At 40.9% G+C, this 17826-nt stretch overlaps 1 protein-coding gene across 1 annotated transcript in view; it reads left to right on the top strand.

Moving 5' to 3' along the window:
• Positions 1-1426: 1426 nt before the first annotated feature.
• Positions 1427-17826, top strand: part of crabp1a (cellular retinoic acid binding protein 1a) — a 51032-nt gene continuing 34632 nt past the window's right edge. Inside the window, exons 1-2 of the mRNA XM_038301274.1 lie at positions 1427-1590; positions 14303-14481. Of these exons, the coding sequence (XP_038157202.1) occupies positions 1521-1590; positions 14303-14481 (249 nt within the window). The 5' untranslated portion in view covers positions 1427-1520. The remainder of the gene's footprint in view (positions 1591-14302; positions 14482-17826) is intronic.

Below are 17826 nucleotides of genomic sequence, written 5' to 3'. Positions count from 1 at the left end.
ACTCCTGCAACTTTATAAACAAACCATTTTCAGCACCAGTGTCCCATTATTTCCAAAGGAAGCAACTAGAACACGTCTGCTCTCTGTTAGTTTTCTTTTGTTTGTTGCTGCTGTCTCTTAACCACAGAAATGGCGCTAACTACCCTAAATGCATTGCGCTTTTGCGGAAGTGACGTACACTGTCACAGACCGATTAAAGATGGCAGCCATAAAGGAACAAAAGAGAAGATAACTCCAGTGACTATGGGACAGACGTAAAGGAGCTGCTGGGAACGTTGCTTCTTGTTGTGATGGAGACATATTCCTCATATATATATATATATACACACACTACCGTCCAAAAGTTTGGGGTCACATTGAAATGTCCTTATTTTTTAATGAAAAGCCCTGTACTTTTCAAAGTAGATAACTTTAAACTAGTCTTAACTTTAAAGCAATACACTCTATACATTGCTAATGTGGTAAATGACTATTCTAGCTGCAAATGTCTGGTTTTTGGTGCAATATCTACATAGAAGAAGGCTAATTGATGATTAGAAAACCCTTGTGCAATCATGTTCACACATCTGAAAACAGTTTAGCTCGTTATAGAATCTACTAAACTGACATTTCTTAGAGCAGATTGAGTTTCTGGAGCATCATATTTGAGGGGTCAATTAAACGCTCAAAATGGCCAGAAAAAACTGAAACTCAACATGGTGGAGGTAATGTGATGGTCTGGGGTTGCTTTGGTGCTGGTAAGGTGGGAGATTTGTACAGGGTAAAAGGGATTATGAATAAGGAAGGTTACACTCCATTTTGCAACGCCATGCCATACCCAGTGGACAGCGCTTGATTGGAGCCAATTTCATCCTACAACAGGACAATGACGTTAAGCACACCTCCAAATTGTGCAAAAACTATTAAGAGCAGAAGCAGGGAGCTGGTATTCTATCTGTAATGGAGTGGCCAGCGCAGTCACCAGATCTGAACCCCATTGAGCTGTTGTGGGAGCAGCTTTACCGTATGGAACGCAAGAAGTGCCCATCCAACCAATCCAACTTGTGGGAGCTGCTTCTGGAAGCGTGGGGTGCAATTTCTCCAGATTACCCTAAACAAATTAACAGCTAGATTGCCAAAGGTCTGCAATGTTGTAATTGCTGCAAATGAAGGATTCTTTGATGAAAGCAAAGCTTGATGTAAAAAAATCTTATTTCAAATACAAATCATTATTTCTAACCTTTTCAATGTCTTGACTCTATTTTGTATTCATTTCACAACATATAGTGGTGAATAAGTGTGACTTTTCAGGAAAACACAAAATTGTTTGGATGACCCCAAACTTTTGAACGGTAGTGTATGTATATATATATATATATATATATATATATATATATAAAAGACTTAGCTGGGTGAAACGTGTGCGCGGGGGGCTGAGCTCAGAGCAGAGGAGCAGAGTGAAGGAGGAGGGTGAGGAAGAATCAGAGAGAGACAGCAGAGTGAGGAACAGGTTCCTTCTGCAGCCCTCAGCCTCAGCAGCCATGCCTAACTTTGCCGGCAACTGGAAGATGAAGAGCAGTGAGAATTTTGATGAACTTCTCAAAGCCTTGGGTGAGTCTTCTCTTTTCTGTCCTCACTGCTTAGGTTTGCTTTGCATCATGTCCAAATAAGGGAAAAGAGCCCTTTCTTGTGCTTTAGGAAAGACATGACTCCTAATAAAATCAGATTGTTGCGAGAAGCTGCCTGGAAAAGCAAGCAGAGATGATTCTGAGGGAAAATCCCTCAGAAAATCTCCCAGAATCACTGGGTGCTAAATTCCAGGCTAAACAGACGTAGTATTGTTACACGAGGTGAGAAAAGGGGTGGTGGTGGTGGCGGGGGGGTATAACATTAATCATGTTAAGTATTTAAGTAGGGCATGCATTACTGCAAGGGGAGGTTGGTGGATCACTGTGCTGTTCTTCTTTCTCTTGTCCTCTTCCATCCTTTGTCAACCTGCCTAGTATTTACAGATGATTGTGATGGTTTAGATTTAGAGCGGTTAAATTGGGTCATTCGATTGTGTTGGAGCGATTCGTCACGCCAGAACCAGTGAAACAGACAAGGACATGGCAAAAGAAGCTCGATGCCTGTTAGAATAATCTGGAATTCTTCAGGGAGAGGTCCCACCGATGAGCCCCTAAGCAGCAGAATGGGATATAAGTGGAGTTTTTGTGGATGCAATGCAGTGCCACAAGTTAAACTCACTAACCTCTATGTATGCAGGTTGATTTTATGAGACAGATCAACTCCAAGTACTTATTCCAGCACAAAATGTGAATGAGGAAAAGTGTGGTGTGCAGGATTACTCCAATACCCCCTACGAGCTGCGGGCTGCACAGATCTAGATCTAGACAGATCTGTCAAGACTTCTGAACCTTGGACCCAATATTCAAAGCATACAGATCAGCCAAATTTCTAAAAAGCCTTTTTTTTTTTTTAACAGTACAGCATGTAGCTGCTCGCTAGCTTGGGCGGATAAACCGGATCCTCTGTAGGGATAGAAACTCAGGACAGTGACCTAAAATAACAGGCTGTTCAAGACTGTGAGCAAATTCCCTAACCAAATTCTGAGTCCAGTTAGATCCCAGAGGAAGGAGATAAGTCCGAGAGGGAGAATTTCTACCGCGTGAGGTGTTCAAAGTGATTAGCAGGGCTGACGTCAGCCGACCCCGAGGAGCAAAAGTGTCCGTGAGGGAATATCCAGAGCCGAAGTCGAAGCAGAACCAGGCTTACAGACCAGAAGATCAGAGGTGGAGAATCCAAGCCGAGGTCAGAAGCACAGTTCAAGTTCGGTTGACCAGCAGAATCCAGGAATCAGTCCAGAATAAACAATACTGACTGAGCAGACAGGAGCAAAGCAATACTCGGATATCCAAAGGCAGAAACAGGTCAGAATCAGAATCACAGATCATATATTGAGAATGCTAGAGTAACTCTCAGAAAACAGCTCAAATAATATGGCACAGATAAGTAGCAGCAGGAACCAGGGGGACAACATGAGCCACCAATTTTGTCAGGTGACAGGAGTAAATTATGCACCAGCATCAGCGCCAAGATCATGACATCTACAGCTTGTTAGAAGACATGAGATGCAACAAACATTTTGAGGATGTTGACCTCTCTGGCCTTTAAGCAGAAGTTTTGTAGAGGAAAACCAACAGTACAAGATATCCTGAATGCACTATTTTCGTGGTGGAAGAGTAGATGGGTTTGTGGGTGTAACCAAACACAGTGGGTTGGTTGCACCATTGATGGTCATAACTCTGTAGTAGGTCAGTTCAATTAGGGTCTTTGGTATAACATGTTACAATCAACTTATTGGTAGACAGAAATATGTAACCACCGGCAGCAAAGTGAGATACCCAGGAAGATGTCTGCTAAGAAAAGTAAACAAACAAGAGCCAGTGAATGATCTTCATTACTGCTGCTGTTTATTGTCATGCTGATATGAGACTAGGCTGGAGATTTGGTTGAACTCTGGCCTGTCCAGTGGAAGAGAGACTTGCTGTCGAAATGCTCACCTAACTAGACCAGATCATTCAATGCCTTCTACCCAGTGGCAACTGGGACTGTACCACTTAGTGGAAAGACAGGAAAAAGTCTGAAATAAAGCATCCAAACCCTGAACATACAAGCAGGGCTACAATGGAACGGATGTCATGATCTTGGTGCTGATGGCTGGCGTAATTGCTCATTACATTTACCTGTCTAATTCTGCCTGGTTGCTCATTATCGCTCATCTTAGCCACCTGCTGCTGCTCCTGTACTTGCATCTAGATATCAGTGTGAAATTTTCCTTGTTGTCTCTGGCCATTGGTGAGAGGGGTTTCAGCGTATCCTAGTATTTCTGATTTCCTGTTCCTGACCTAATCCACCTGTCAGCCAATGAGCGGGTCTGTTCCTATCTGATCTCAGTGGAGAGAGGGATTTTTAGCTTACCATAGAATTTCTGAGTTCCTGATCCAGACCTGTTCTGCCTTTCAACCACTGAGCCAGCCTGTTCCCATCTGAACATTTTGCCTGAGCTGTCTGTGGACTTCTGGAACCTTGAACCAGCTTGTTCCTGTTTTGACCTGTATCTCTGACTGGGATTCAGACTCCTGGACCTCTGAGCCTTCCTGTTCTGATCTGTTTCCCTGACCTGGCTCAGACTCCTGACTCTTTGGGGCTGCAGCATCGGGACACTCTAGGCAGCGCCCGCCGCATCTAGTGTGCAATCCTGGAATCCTACCGTGTTCTCTGGTATGGACTGAGCAGCTGAACTAGGTTAGTGACTTACATGGACAATCATCCTTCTTCAATCCGATTACCATGATCGCTAAGCTGTGTTTCTCCCCAATAGAGCTTCTGTGATAGATGCCCTAGCTCCTGATACCACAGATCCACAGCTAGCTTGTTTTTAAATAAATGGTTTGAAGTAACTCACTGTCTGTCTCGCTTTGAACACTGGGTCCTTCTGTTCTGAATTATGACAATGATTCAAGTGTTAGAATGGCCTGGTCAAAGTCCACAGTGGCCCAGTTAAAGTCCAAACTTGAAAACTTCTTTTTAGAGATTATCAAGCTATTTTCACGACTAATTAGTAAAAGAAAAAAAAAAAAACATTGTTCAAGTTGGAGAGTTGGAACACCAAAGAACTGGATGAAAAGACAAACCACATATTTGTCCATATATATATTTACCTGAAAACCTAAAATGATTTTCATAATCTGCGATAACACATCTTAATGCCACACATTAAATCCAAAGTTTATATATTTTTTTAATTACAGATTCTTACACTTAATGATTCAAGTTTAGTAAAAAATTTGATTGTTTAAAAAAAAGAACTATAGTACAAAATCTGGAAATATTTCAGGTTTGTCTGAGTGACTGTTCCTTCTTCTGTGTCTTTTCTGTCACCCTTTTTTTCTTAAAGACATACTTGAGAAAAGCATAAAAACTGGAAGTAAAATATCAGGTTTTCCTTCTTTATTTGTAGTTCTTTTTCCCTCTCCATGTTTTGTGTTTTTAAAGTTGCCAGGACAACAGCTTCTTTGGTGTGATCTTTGGTCTGATGGAAAAGCCTCTAGGTTTAACACCTCATTCAACACATAAACCACATCTGCTAGGGAAGGTCAACAGTTAGTTCTTAGAGAAGACGGTGGTCTGAGAGAGAAACAGAGAGAAGCATCTCTGATGGCTGTCTGATGCGCAGTTCAACGCCACGGGGCCACAACGTTCTAAGTATCTGATGAGTCAACGGTTTCCATGTAGTAGAAAAGGATTGATACAATATTTGTTAAAAAAAAATATTTCATTATGTTACAGGGACTATATGTAATGTGTTTTTTTGTGATATGGACACAGCATAGAAGAAAACTGTGAAGTGGTAGGAAAAGTAGACTGTGTTTTAAAAATGTTTACCCTCTTTAGTCTGACACCCTTGCAAAAAATGTATGCTTGCCAATTGGCTTTAAAAGTCAAGTATTAATAAAGGTGTTCACTGGGTGCATTTTAATCTCAGCATAAAACTGAGCTGTTCTACAAAGTTTCTGATGTTTCCAGAGAACATTAAAGGAAAAACAGCAACATGTTCGCTAATAGTAAGGAACACAACAGACAGGACAAAGCTCAGGTCTATTTCTGGAAAATGAAAAAGTTATAATAATATTGCAAACTTACCAAGATATTAGCATCTGCCTAGACTGAATGGACAAACAGAACATTAATATGTGAAGTGGCCAAGATGGGCTACAGTTTAGGAGCAAGACAGCTATTAGCTCTGTACTTTACCGTAGGAGAGTGACAAGAAGAAATATGTTGAAAAAAGGCCATTGGAAATCTTTAATACCAGCTAAGATGCAATGTACAGCTGTCTTTAGGAAGGGACTGAGTGAACGGTACTTAAGGGAAGATTAGCTCCTTCATTATCTGCTATCTTTGTCTTGCAAACATGCTCCTCCTGGAGCATCCTGCTGCGACAATCTTTGCTTGCATTTTGTTGTTGACTCTTCAGCATTCCCTCACTCCAGGCATGCATGTAGCGACAGTAGAGAAGAACACTCCCCTTTAAAAGACAGAAACGTCCAGCCGAACCAGGATCAGTGTGTTGGGGTCAACTGGGTTTCAAAAAGAGGCAAGCAAGCAGAAAAAGAAGCAGAGTTTCAACAACAAGCAGATACACAAAACTTTTAACCAGCTCCACAGGTGGCCACAGCCTGGTAGATCAGCTTCAAACAAGTTCTGCAAAGTAAAAGACTGCACTGGGAACAGGCCAAGCTCCAACATCTTTAAACAGAGATGTCGATGGAAGCAGCACAGCTAATATTTATATTAACGATGGAGTCACAGCCAAACAGGAACAGACCAGATGAAGCGATGAAGAGAAAAAGTAGAGAGAATATAAAGTTATGAGTGGAACTTGATAAAAACTGCAGAGGGGGAGAATAAATATAGAATGAGGCAGAATGAGGAAAAATTGTCACTATGTTAGAAAACTTTTTTTTTTGCCAGTTTGTATAATGGAGTGTATGTAAAACGCAATTTTAATTTGTACTGCTTTCAGACAGTAATGAGCAGCAACTTACCAGTGAAATGTACATTTCCATTCCATAAAGTGCAGCAGTGATGAAATTTAAACAGTGTGGGAGAAAAAAATGGTACAAAAACACATTAATATGGAAGTTCAGAGCATTAAATATATGGTGCAAATATGCAGTATTTTAGTTGGGTGTTATCAGTGTGATGCAGAGTCTGTGACATGATTTTGAGTTTTCTCAAAAGTTCAGCAGTCTAATGGGAGTGGGGAAGAAGCTGTTGCAGACTGCTGGTCCTGCTTCGAATGCTGGAAGTACAAGCGCTTCTGTGCCCTTTTGACCAGTGAGGTGGTGTTTACATTCCAGGTGAGGGTGTCTGTGATGTGCACCCCCAGGAATTTGGTGCTGCTGTCCACCTCTACAGCTGAGCTGTTGATGAGCAGTGGAGCGTGGTTAGGCCGGTTCTTCCTGAAGTCAACAATGATCTCCTTCATCTTCTCCACGTTCAGGATAAGCTGTTATCTCTGCACCACCAGCTGCTCCACCTCCTTTCGGTAGCCCTGGTTGTTGTTGTGTCTGATGAGGATTGTCGTCTGCTAACTTTACGATGTGATTAGTGGTGAACCTGGGGACGCAGTCATGTGTCATCAGGGTGAACAGCAGGGGGCTCAGGACGGATGCAGCCCTTAGGTGCTTATGGTGATGACATCAGAGGTGTTCTGTCCAACTCAATAACTCACAAACTGACTGTTTGTGAAGAGGTCTAGCAGTCAATTGTAGAGGGGTGTATTGAAGCCCAGCTGTTCCAGTTTCATTATCAGATGCTGAAGTGAAGTCCAGGAACAGCATCTGCATGTTGGAGTTCCTCTCCTCCAGGTGTGCTAGGCTCAGGTAAAGAGCAGAGGAGATGGCATCCTCAGTGGAGCAGCTCCGTCGGTAGGCGAACAGGAACGGGTCACATGCTGGTGGGAGATTGGAGATGGTGTGTTCTTAAACCAGCCTTTCAAAACACTTCATCATTATGGGTGTCAGTGAGTGGGGTGGCCTGAGGCTTCTTTGACCAGAATAATGGTGGCAGACTTGAAGCATGCTGGCACTATGGATTGGTCCAGCGAGGTGTTAAAATGTGTGTGAGGACACCAGCCAGCTGACCTGCACATTCCTTGTACACCTGCTCAGGTATGTTATCGGGGCCTGGGGCCTTTCTTGGGTTGACTCTCCTCAGAGTCTTCCACACATCAGCTTTGTCAAGGTTGAGTGCCTCCTCTCCCTGATGTGGAATGGCTTTCATCGCTAGAGTGCTGTTTAGTGCCTCCAACCTTCCAGATAAATTGCAGTATAGCAACACAAATACAGAGAGCAGCTCAGGATAACCTACCTCTTTTGGATAATTTATAAGAAAGGTAGAGTCACAATAGGGCCAAGGTAGAGTAAAGGAGAAACGTCTGTCCGGGCTGAAATACAAGGTACATTCAGATCTCTGATATCAGATGGAACTTGTTTATTTTGGGCTTTATATGTGAGAAGGAGGATTTTAAATTCCATTCTGGATTTAACAGAGAGCCAGAGAAGAGAAGCTAAAGAGGAGATATATGATCTGTTTTTGTTTTTCATTAGAACTCTGGCTGCAACATTTTGAATCAGCTGAAGGCTTTTGACTACAGTTCGATGAGTTCCTGATAGCAAAGAACTATAATAGTCCAGACTTGAAGTTGCAAATGCTTGGACTAGTTTCTCCCCAGCTGGATAGGGGCATCAATACTCTACCTCCACCTACCTCTCTACTCACCCACACAACAACTCTACTCTACTTACACAACAACCTTGGGTGAAAACCTAAAGGGACTATTGCGGTTTTGAAGGAGGATCATTTACTAAAACTATTCAAAGATAATTATAAAAACCTTACATAATAATTTTCTTTAATTCTTTCTATAAAATCAGTATATTCTACTGAAAACGATCCTCTGTTTGCCCTGCTGATACAGGAGGGCAGATAAATGTCAAGGAGAAAGAATTTGGCAGGCATAAAGCCATATGGCAATTGCAGTGTCAAACCAAGCATGGAACTATCAGGCAAAATAAGACAACCATGGATAGGCTAAGCTGAAAACAGGACAGTTACCAACCCCTCCTTTTCAACCTCAGTGCCAAAATTCCACAGATTTCATCCAATTTCGATAAATAGCTGAGGTTTTGCTTAAAAGCTGAGGTCTCTCAGAGCCACACAGGGCTCATTGTAATTTCATTCCAAAACAAGCACTCTTCTTCCGTTCCCTTTAAAGATTTGTGTGGCCAATTCCAGACAGACACACACACACACCAAGAAAGGAAGACAGTCAGCCAGTACGTCTCTATGTCTGAGCTTCTGAGCTAATACAGGTTGGCATGAGAGACTCCAACTCTCTAAATCGGGGAGGGGTGCATGTTGGAAGATTTTCTGTAAAAAAAAAATGGGCGCACAAATAAAAGGCATCTTTGCTCTTGTTTTGTTTTTGGTGTTGTTTTTCATTTTCACAACAACGTGCAATTTAGTTGTTTTATAATTCCTGGAATTTCACCATTTTCTTAGAAATTAAATTGCATTTGTGTGCCTTTTACCAAATCGTCTTAATGGTTCTCAAATGTCCTTATCATGATCTTGGTGATGATGGCTGGCTTAATTGCTTATTCCATTCACTTCTCTAACTTTGCCCGGTTTCTCATTGCCACATATCCACCTGCTCTTGCCTCCATTTAAGGGATTTGCATCCAGCTATTGGGGCCAGATGACCTTGTTCCCATTATCTTTGCCAGCGGAGAGAGGGTTTTTAGCTTTCTTTAGTGTTTCTGATTTCCTGATCTGCCTCACATCCACTGATTCTGCCGGCTCCCGTTTGAACTTTCTGTAGACTCCTGGAACCCTGAACCAGTCTGTTCCTTTTCTGAACTGTATCCCTGACTGGGATTCAGACTCCTGGACCTCTGAGCCTTCTTGTTCTGATCTGTTTCCCTGACTTGGCTCGGACTTCAGCTTGTCTTCCGGGGCTGCAGTATTGTGGACAATCTGGGTGGTGCCTGCAGAATCCAGCTGGTTCCGTTCTCTAGGATGGACTGAACTGTTGAACCAGATTAGTGACTCATGTGGATCATGATCCTCCATCAAATTACACTATATTGCCAAAAGTATTTGCTCACCCATCCAAATTATTGGAATCAGGTGTTCCAATCACTTCCATGGCCACAGGTGTATAAATTCAAGCACCTAGGCATGCAGACTGTTTTTACAAACATTTGTGAAAGAATGGGTCGCTCTCAGGAGCTCAGTGAATTCCAGCGTGGAACTGTGATAGGATGCCACCTGTGCAACAAATCCAGTCGTGAAATTTCCTCGCTCCTAAATATTCCACAGTCAACTGTCAGCTGTATTATAAGAAAATGGAAGTGTTTGGGAACGACAGCAACTCAGCCACGAAGTGGTAGGCCACGTAAACTGACGGAGCGGGGTCAGCGGATGCTGACGCGCATAGTGCGAAGAGGTCGCCAACTTTCTGCAGAGTCAATCACTACAGACCTCCAAACTTCATGTAGCTCAAGAACAGTGCGCAGAGAGCTTCATGGAATGGGTTTCCATGGGCGAGCAGCTGCATCCAAGCCATACATCACCAAGTGCAATGCAAAGCGTCGGATGCGGTGGTGTAAAGCACGCCGCCACTGGACTCTAGAGCAGTGGAGACGCGTTCTCTGGAGTGACGAATCGCGCTTCTCCATCTGGCAATCTGATGGACGGGTCTGGGTTTGGCGGTTGCCAGGAGAACGGTACTTGTCTGACTGCATTGTGCCAAGTGTAAAGTTTGGTGGAGGGGGGATTATGGTGTGGGGTTGTTTTTCAGGAGCTGGGCTTGGCCCCTTAGTTCCAGTGAAAGGAACTCTGAATGCTTCAGCATACCAAGACATTTTGGACAATTCCATGCTCCCAACTTTGTGGGAACAGTTTGGAGCTGGCCCCTTCCTCTTCCAACATGACTGTGCACCAGTGCACAAAGCAAGGTCCATAAAGACATGGATGACAGAGTCTGGTGTGGATGAACTTGACTGGCCTGCACAGAGTCCTGACCTCAACCCGATAGAACACCTTTGGGATGAATTAGAGCGGAGACTGAGAGCCAGGCCTTCTCGTCCAACATCAGTGTGCGACCTCACAAATGCGCTTCTGGAAGAATGGTCAAAAATTCCCATAAACACACTCCTAAACCTTGTGGACAGCCTTCCCAGAAGAGTTGAAGCTGTTCTAGCTGCAAAGGGTGGACCGACGTCATATTGAACCCTATGGATTAGGAACGGGATGTCACTTAAGCTCATATGTGAGTCAAGGCAGGTGAGCAAATACTTTTGGCAATATAGTGTATCATGGTGACTAACCTGTGTTTCTTCCCAACAGAGCTTCAGTGATAGATGCCCTAGCCGCTAATACCGCATTTCCACAGCCTGCCCGTTTTTGAATAAACGTTTTGAACTGTCTCTCCCGCCTTGAATACTGGGTCGTGTGTTATTACAGTCTGTGGTTTTGGGTGTACGCATTACCTCACACTATCTCTGCTAAACACAGTCTAGTGCTGCCACGATTAGTCAATGTGGTCTGTACAATTGACGATAAAAATTCATCGAACATTTCGCCTATTAATTTTGATCGGAGCAAACAGCTCATCTGAGTTCAAGTATTTCACAACACTAATTTTGCTGTGGGCAAAACCGCGGGTAAATTGGCTCCCTTTTCCTCTCTGGTCACAAGCTTCTGTTACTCTTGGTTCTGGTTTTGAGCGTGATACAAAAATGTCAGCAGCGGGTGATTCTGAATCTTGGACGGAGGCATCTGCTGGAAGACCAAAAGTATTCAAAGTATGGGAATACTTTCGCGCAGCTGGTGATAGAGCAGATGTGTCAAGTAACAAAGTACAAATACTTGGTTACTGTACTTAAGTAAACTTTTTAGGTATCTATACTTTACTCCATTACTTATTTTTCTTCCTACTTCTGACTTCTACTCATTATACTTTCAAACAAGTATCTGTACTTTCTATTCCTTACATTTTTAAAACAAACGTTACTCATTACTCTTGGCTTCGGTTTAATCATTAAACGTTGTCAGATGATGACAGTGTCTAAACTTCACTGATGCCGCTTCTCCTGTTACTCTGAACTCCCACATCCTCCGTCTCCGCCCGCAGCGCTCCAGACCGCCTGCGCAAAGCAAAGCCTACAGCCTCCGCTGTTCCTCCCGTCTTGCTGCGCTCCGACTTACCCTCTGAGCTCGGGGAGAGAATGTACAATATTATCATTAAATTCGAGCAAAACATGCAAAAATTAACGCTTAATTTAATATGACATATTAAAAAAATCATGTGAATCAGGAAATTGTCGATAACCCAAACTGGATGATTGTTATTCTCTACTTCAAAAAAACACTTTAGATTTTAAAATGGAAATATATATATATATATATATATATATATATATATATATATATATATATATATATATATATATATATATATATAATTGTCGATAACCCAAACTGGATGATTGTTATTCTCTACTTCAAAAAAACACTTTAGATTTTAAAATGGAAATATATATATATATATATATATTTTTTTTTTTTTTTAATTTACAAATTCAATGTATGGATGCATAAACACCTCATTTTATTTCAGTGTTAAATTCTGTTTAAAGTAACAGATCACTAAAAATGTCTCCAGACCTTTACTGGTTGATGATTTTCTTTATTCAGACCCAGCTGATTTTTAAATGGTTACCCCTGGTTTAATGTTTATTAATATAAATTTCACGTCATGTGATTCATCCAATGCAGATCATTGGCTCCATCCAGATCTAGTGAAAACTAGTGTGATTGGATGAGTCATATAACGCAAACACTCATTGGTTAGCTAAAGGAAATCATCAGAAGCAAGCAGGTGTTCTTCAAACTGTTAACGTGAATTGTCTATGCCATGCTACAATGTGGGATTCAGAAAAAGATGTTGAAATGTCTTAAAGGTCAGACACAGGCGAGAGCGTATTGGGAGATGGAGACCAACAAGATCTCCCTTATCCTGGGCTCTATCTCAAAGGATTTTTAGAAATAGTTGAAAAATTAAGCTTTCAATTCTTTTAGTGGCATCTGGCTGTTTTTTTTAAAGGTTACTTTATAGCTTATAGCTTTTATACTTTAAATACTTTTTGGAGCACATACTTTTTCACTTTTACTTGAGTAAAGAGGTCAAGTTGACACTTAAACTTTTACCAGAGTGTTTTTAAACTGCACTATCTATACTTCTCCTTAAGTAACAAATGTGTGTACTTTTGACACCCCTCTGATAGAGTGATAGAGGTCTGATGTTAACTGTAATGCTGTGTTCACATCGGAGCCGTTGAATGCTGGATCAATCTGTGTTCAAGTTGCTTTGATGCTTCGACACTCTGGCTGCTCTGCACTCTGGTTGTTTTTCTGTTCTGTTCTGTAGCTTCAAGATGGAGAGCAGCTTGGCTTTATTTTCTTCATGAGTAGGAAAAATAGTTTTAACATATTTTTAAGCGAGAAAGGCCATCTCCAAATGTCTGTGTAGTCAGTTCATCAGAATTTGTGTCCCCTCGCCGGGAGCACACATGCTGTAAGAGTTGAACGAGTTCACTCCGCCTAAATTCCATAAAGGTAGTACAACATCCAGAAATTGTTAGTCAATATAAAACACAAATATATATCTAAACACTAAATATGACATAGGATAAATTAATATTCCTACTGGGTGTAGCCTAGATAACATACATGTACACTCCATTTATTTTTTAATTTTTATTATAAGAATATGTTTGACAACAGTTTTAAATGAGATGAGAACATTCAGACCAGTGAAACAATTAGATAATCTTTTTCTGGAATACGTTGAAATCAACAAGGAGCTGTTGGTTTTCAGCTGAAGGATTTTACACTGCTGTCAGCGTGCTGTTTTGAAACAAATTTTTTTTCCCTTTAAATGAATATTACTGGTGATATTCTGCTATAACATGTAAAATGAAGACTAAAATAACAACGTCCATCTTTCATAAAGATTTTTAGTTGGTTGAAAGTGAGGCGGAGTGAACTTGATCAGCTCCTAGTGAGGGGATACAAATTCTGCTGGGGATAACTACCTTGGCATGATTTGGGTGATTTCCCACTGCTGTTAGTAGTGGCTGGAAGTGAAAATAAAGAGTTTTTAAGGTTTTGTGGTAAAAGCTGCAAGTACCAGAATATACAATCGAGTATTTTTCGCTGGAAGGTTTTAAAATTACTGTTTTAAATTTGGTTATTGATGAACTTTTTTTGCCATATTTCATAAAAAAATTTATATTGTAGCAATAATGATCAGAGCTCTCTCTGTTCCGTCTACATAACATTCCATTCTTTCAACTTTTTTTTATTAACCTTTTGAGTTTAACTCCCTAATTTATTTTTCATATGCAGAATGAACTTTGAACAACGCCTTGCAGGCACATTTATAGTAATTTTTGTGCTTTGAGACAGCACCTGACTGGAGACATAGGGTTTAGGATATGAGCAAAGGCATACATAGACACAATACGGTGTAACTTTTTTTAACTTACATAGTAGCCACAATATCCTGTGGCTACTATGCAAACCCCCAACAGTGGGGATTTTTTTTGTCATTAGAAAGTTAGTCATTAGCGGCAGCTGTAATGCAGTCTCTTTTTTTTAAAACCTTGCGCATATTGTGTCTGTTCAGGTGTGAACGCCATGCTGAGGAAGGTAGCTGTGGCAGCAGCCTCAACCCCTCAGGTGGAGATCCACCAGGACGGCGAGCAGTTCTACATCAAAACCTCCACAAGTGTGCGAACCACTGAGATCAATTTCCGTATCGGCGAAGAGTTCAATGAGGAGACTGTGGATGGACGCAAGGTCAAGGTAGGACGACATCAAGCACATTCTGGAATAACGTACCTAACTGTCAATAAAGTGGCAAAAAAACCTAAATTAATCCAATCTTAACCACCTCAATTATGATATCAGTTAGGTTCTTTAAAATGTATTTTTATTGTTTATTTTACTCACCTTTCTGATACGGTGAAGCACAAAATAAAAGACCCATTTCTGTTTCATATTGTTTACAGATTATACTGTGAACACTTTCAACATACCAGAGGATTTTATCCGTCTCTTTTAATCTAGAGGAAACTCTTGGTTGTTATGTTACATTTCTGTATATTTCTGTGTTATTTGTTTTGTTGGATTCAGTCACTTTTCTCTGTGAATACATCCTGAGTTTTTGTTGTATCTGTTTATGACTAATGCCAATAATAACTGAGATTTTAGTACTTAAACAAAGGTTTTGAGCCCGCAGGCACCACCTGATCCATTTATAACCTGGACCTTGGTCCAGTGAGCCAATGCACAGAGAGTCTTACCCTCCAACATTCTAAAGATTATTAAAACACAGAATTGCCTAAATGGTTTAGCGATTAACCATTGTTCAAAGTCAATTAGCTCCATTAATGGATGAAGTACATGAACAGTGATAGCGTTTAAAACCTACTGTTAGGAGAGTAATGTCCTAGAGATAAATGAATACACTTTGAGATTAGGCCTGAGGAAGGGACTGTAAGGATTCTTAATATGAATAAAAGTAGAGTATTATATAAACAGTGATGACATCATGTCAAGGCCCATTAAAGACATGATATATCAGAGTGGTTAGGAAAACCAGCTGATTGTATCCAGTCATTGACTTGCAAGACATGCTCCTTCTGGATGAGCCTGCAGCGACGACCTTCACCTGGATTGTGTCATTGGCTCTATAGCAAACCCTCACACCAAGCATGCATGTAGCATCAGTGGAGAGGAAAACTCCCTTTAACAGGAAGAAACCTCCAGCAGAACCAAAACCAGGCTCAGTGTGAGCGGCCATATGCCAAGGCTGACTGGGGTTCAAGGAGATAAAGAAACAGGACTATCCTGAAAACAGGCGAAGCTCCAACATCTATAAACAGAGAGGTTAATGGCAGCAGCACAGCTGATATTTCTCTGCAGGAGTCACAGCTGAACAGGAACAGACCAGATGAAGCTACCGTGATCAGAAAAAGCAGATCCAAGTCTGGTCACATCTGCTATGATCTGAAGCATTTGTAGCCTAAGCATTGTCTTCAGGGTCGCTGTGGAGGTCAGCTGTTGAGGTAAATTTGATTTCAGGTTAGCTGCATAAACCACATTTATCTTTTAGTTCAACTGAATTCTACTCAGTCCTATCCATCTGAAAGCCTCTTGTGGAAAGTGTTCGCAAAAGGAAGGGACGTTCAATATAATTCTGCCAGCTGATTGGATAAAACACCAACTGGCATCTGCCTCTATGTCAAGCTTTTAGCCAATCACAGCAGCAGTGGCAGTTGTGACGTATCGCATTATTGATTTGTTTCACAGAGTGAACTGATATATCAAAGTCACACAAAAACTTGCACAAATCGCTTCCTTTTGCTCATTTTTCAAAAAGAAATAGAGGGTATAGAGGGTGTTATTTCACTATAACATGCTGTATTGTTCCTCTGTGGGAAAGACCAATGCAGGGATGGTGTAATTTAAAAATAGAAGGAATGTGAGACTGGATTTTATTAAGCCTATCAGATAGGGGTAACCTAAATGTACTTTTAAAAACCCAGTATCACATTCCTTCTATTTTTAAATTACACCATCCCTGCATTGGTCTTTCCCACAGAGGAGCAATACAGCATGTTAAAGTTTGTAATATGTCAAAATGCTGAAAACTGTCCTCTGATGCACTACTTATGTAATAAAATGGAAAAAAAATATTACACAGGTATTGTGCTCACTTGTATCTAGAAACTAGCAGTAAACTTTATTTTTAAGTGACAACAGATACGAGTCTGTGGTCTTCAGCCATTTGCTTCAATCGGTGTCAATTTAAAACCTCCTTTTAGTCTTAGAAGTGAGAATGAGAACTGTTTTCTTTCAAATCCAAAAAAAAAGTGCTTCTCTTATAGGTTATTATTATCTAAAAATATTAGGAAAACTTATCAAAGCCAGAGTTTTGTAGTAAAATATCCGGACACAAACTATTTAAACCTCAGATTAGTCCTTATTCAGCCCCCTCTGAATCGCAGGAAAAAGGCCTTCTGACTCGGTCCAGCAAGCACAGACTTCTCCAGAGGGATTTAGTTGCTACGTAGCCTTCAGCTGGAAGCGCTTGCCTAGCCTTTGAGAGGCTGAGCGGCAAAATAGGACGCTAATATGGGAAGCTTGTGTTTTTAAAACTTACGCCGTAGGGGTGTGTTTTCAGACCAGCGTAATTACATTAAATGAGCGACAATGGATCGCAACAAAACAAAAACAGAAAGTAGTGGAGGCCCTCACCTTGATCATTAATCTTATTCTGTTTAAGATCATTGTGATCATTGAACAGCTCAAAGTGAACAGGGGAGCAAATTTTCCTCAGATTGATGTCAGAAACTGATAGATAGATAGAACATCTTTGTCATTCATCTAACGAGTCTCACACCAAAATATAGGGAGGTGAAACTCCTTCCTCAGCTAAAATATGTGTTTTTGTTCATATCTGATGTCTATTAAATGAATACAGTTTTTTGTTGTTGTAATTTTATGTGCAGTCAAATTATATTTATTTCTTAAAGACATTATTATGTGATTAAGAGAGAATGTGCTGTCAGATGAAAGCGGCAAATGAAATTTAAACATCTTTTTCTGGTCCCAGCAGTGGTATCATGTGCACGTCTTAGCAGGGAGGGTGGCTAGAGCTGGATGACAGTTTCTCTTTGAAGCCCATTGGATCCAGACGGGGGGGCGGGGGGTCTCTTATCCTCATACAGACAAGGCTCCAGCAAGGACAACAGTATTTTTCCAACTCAGTAGAAAAATGTATTAGCTTTTAGAGATCTAGGCAATACAAAAACATTTGGATGGTTATATATCATGGAAAACAGAATCCAATGATGGCTGAACTTGCAAAAAAAATTTGATCTTAAAAAAATATGTAATATATGTAATTCAATCCTTAGGCAACAAATGTGTTCTGCGACATGATACCAAAGGAGGGAACTGGTTTTGTAAAAGAGTCTCTTGATAGAATCTCAGCTCTGAGATATAGAAGACATCTGTATGTTGCATATTTTACAGACTTTAACCACATTATGTGGTTGTAAACTGAATTGTTTGTCGCAAAAACACCTTAAAGGTTTCTTTACAACTGTATAATGTTGCTGTGATTGTGTCAACCTGCTGGTG

This window comes from Cyprinodon tularosa, unplaced genomic scaffold, assembly GCF_016077235.1.
Source record: "Cyprinodon tularosa strain WSP-4 unplaced genomic scaffold, ASM1607723v1 ctg465, whole genome shotgun sequence".
Classification (NCBI taxonomy): domain Eukaryota; kingdom Metazoa; phylum Chordata; class Actinopteri; order Cyprinodontiformes; family Cyprinodontidae; genus Cyprinodon; species Cyprinodon tularosa.
The sequence above is the reverse complement of the archived record's forward strand: the minus strand, read 5'-3'. Positions and strand labels throughout refer to the sequence as shown.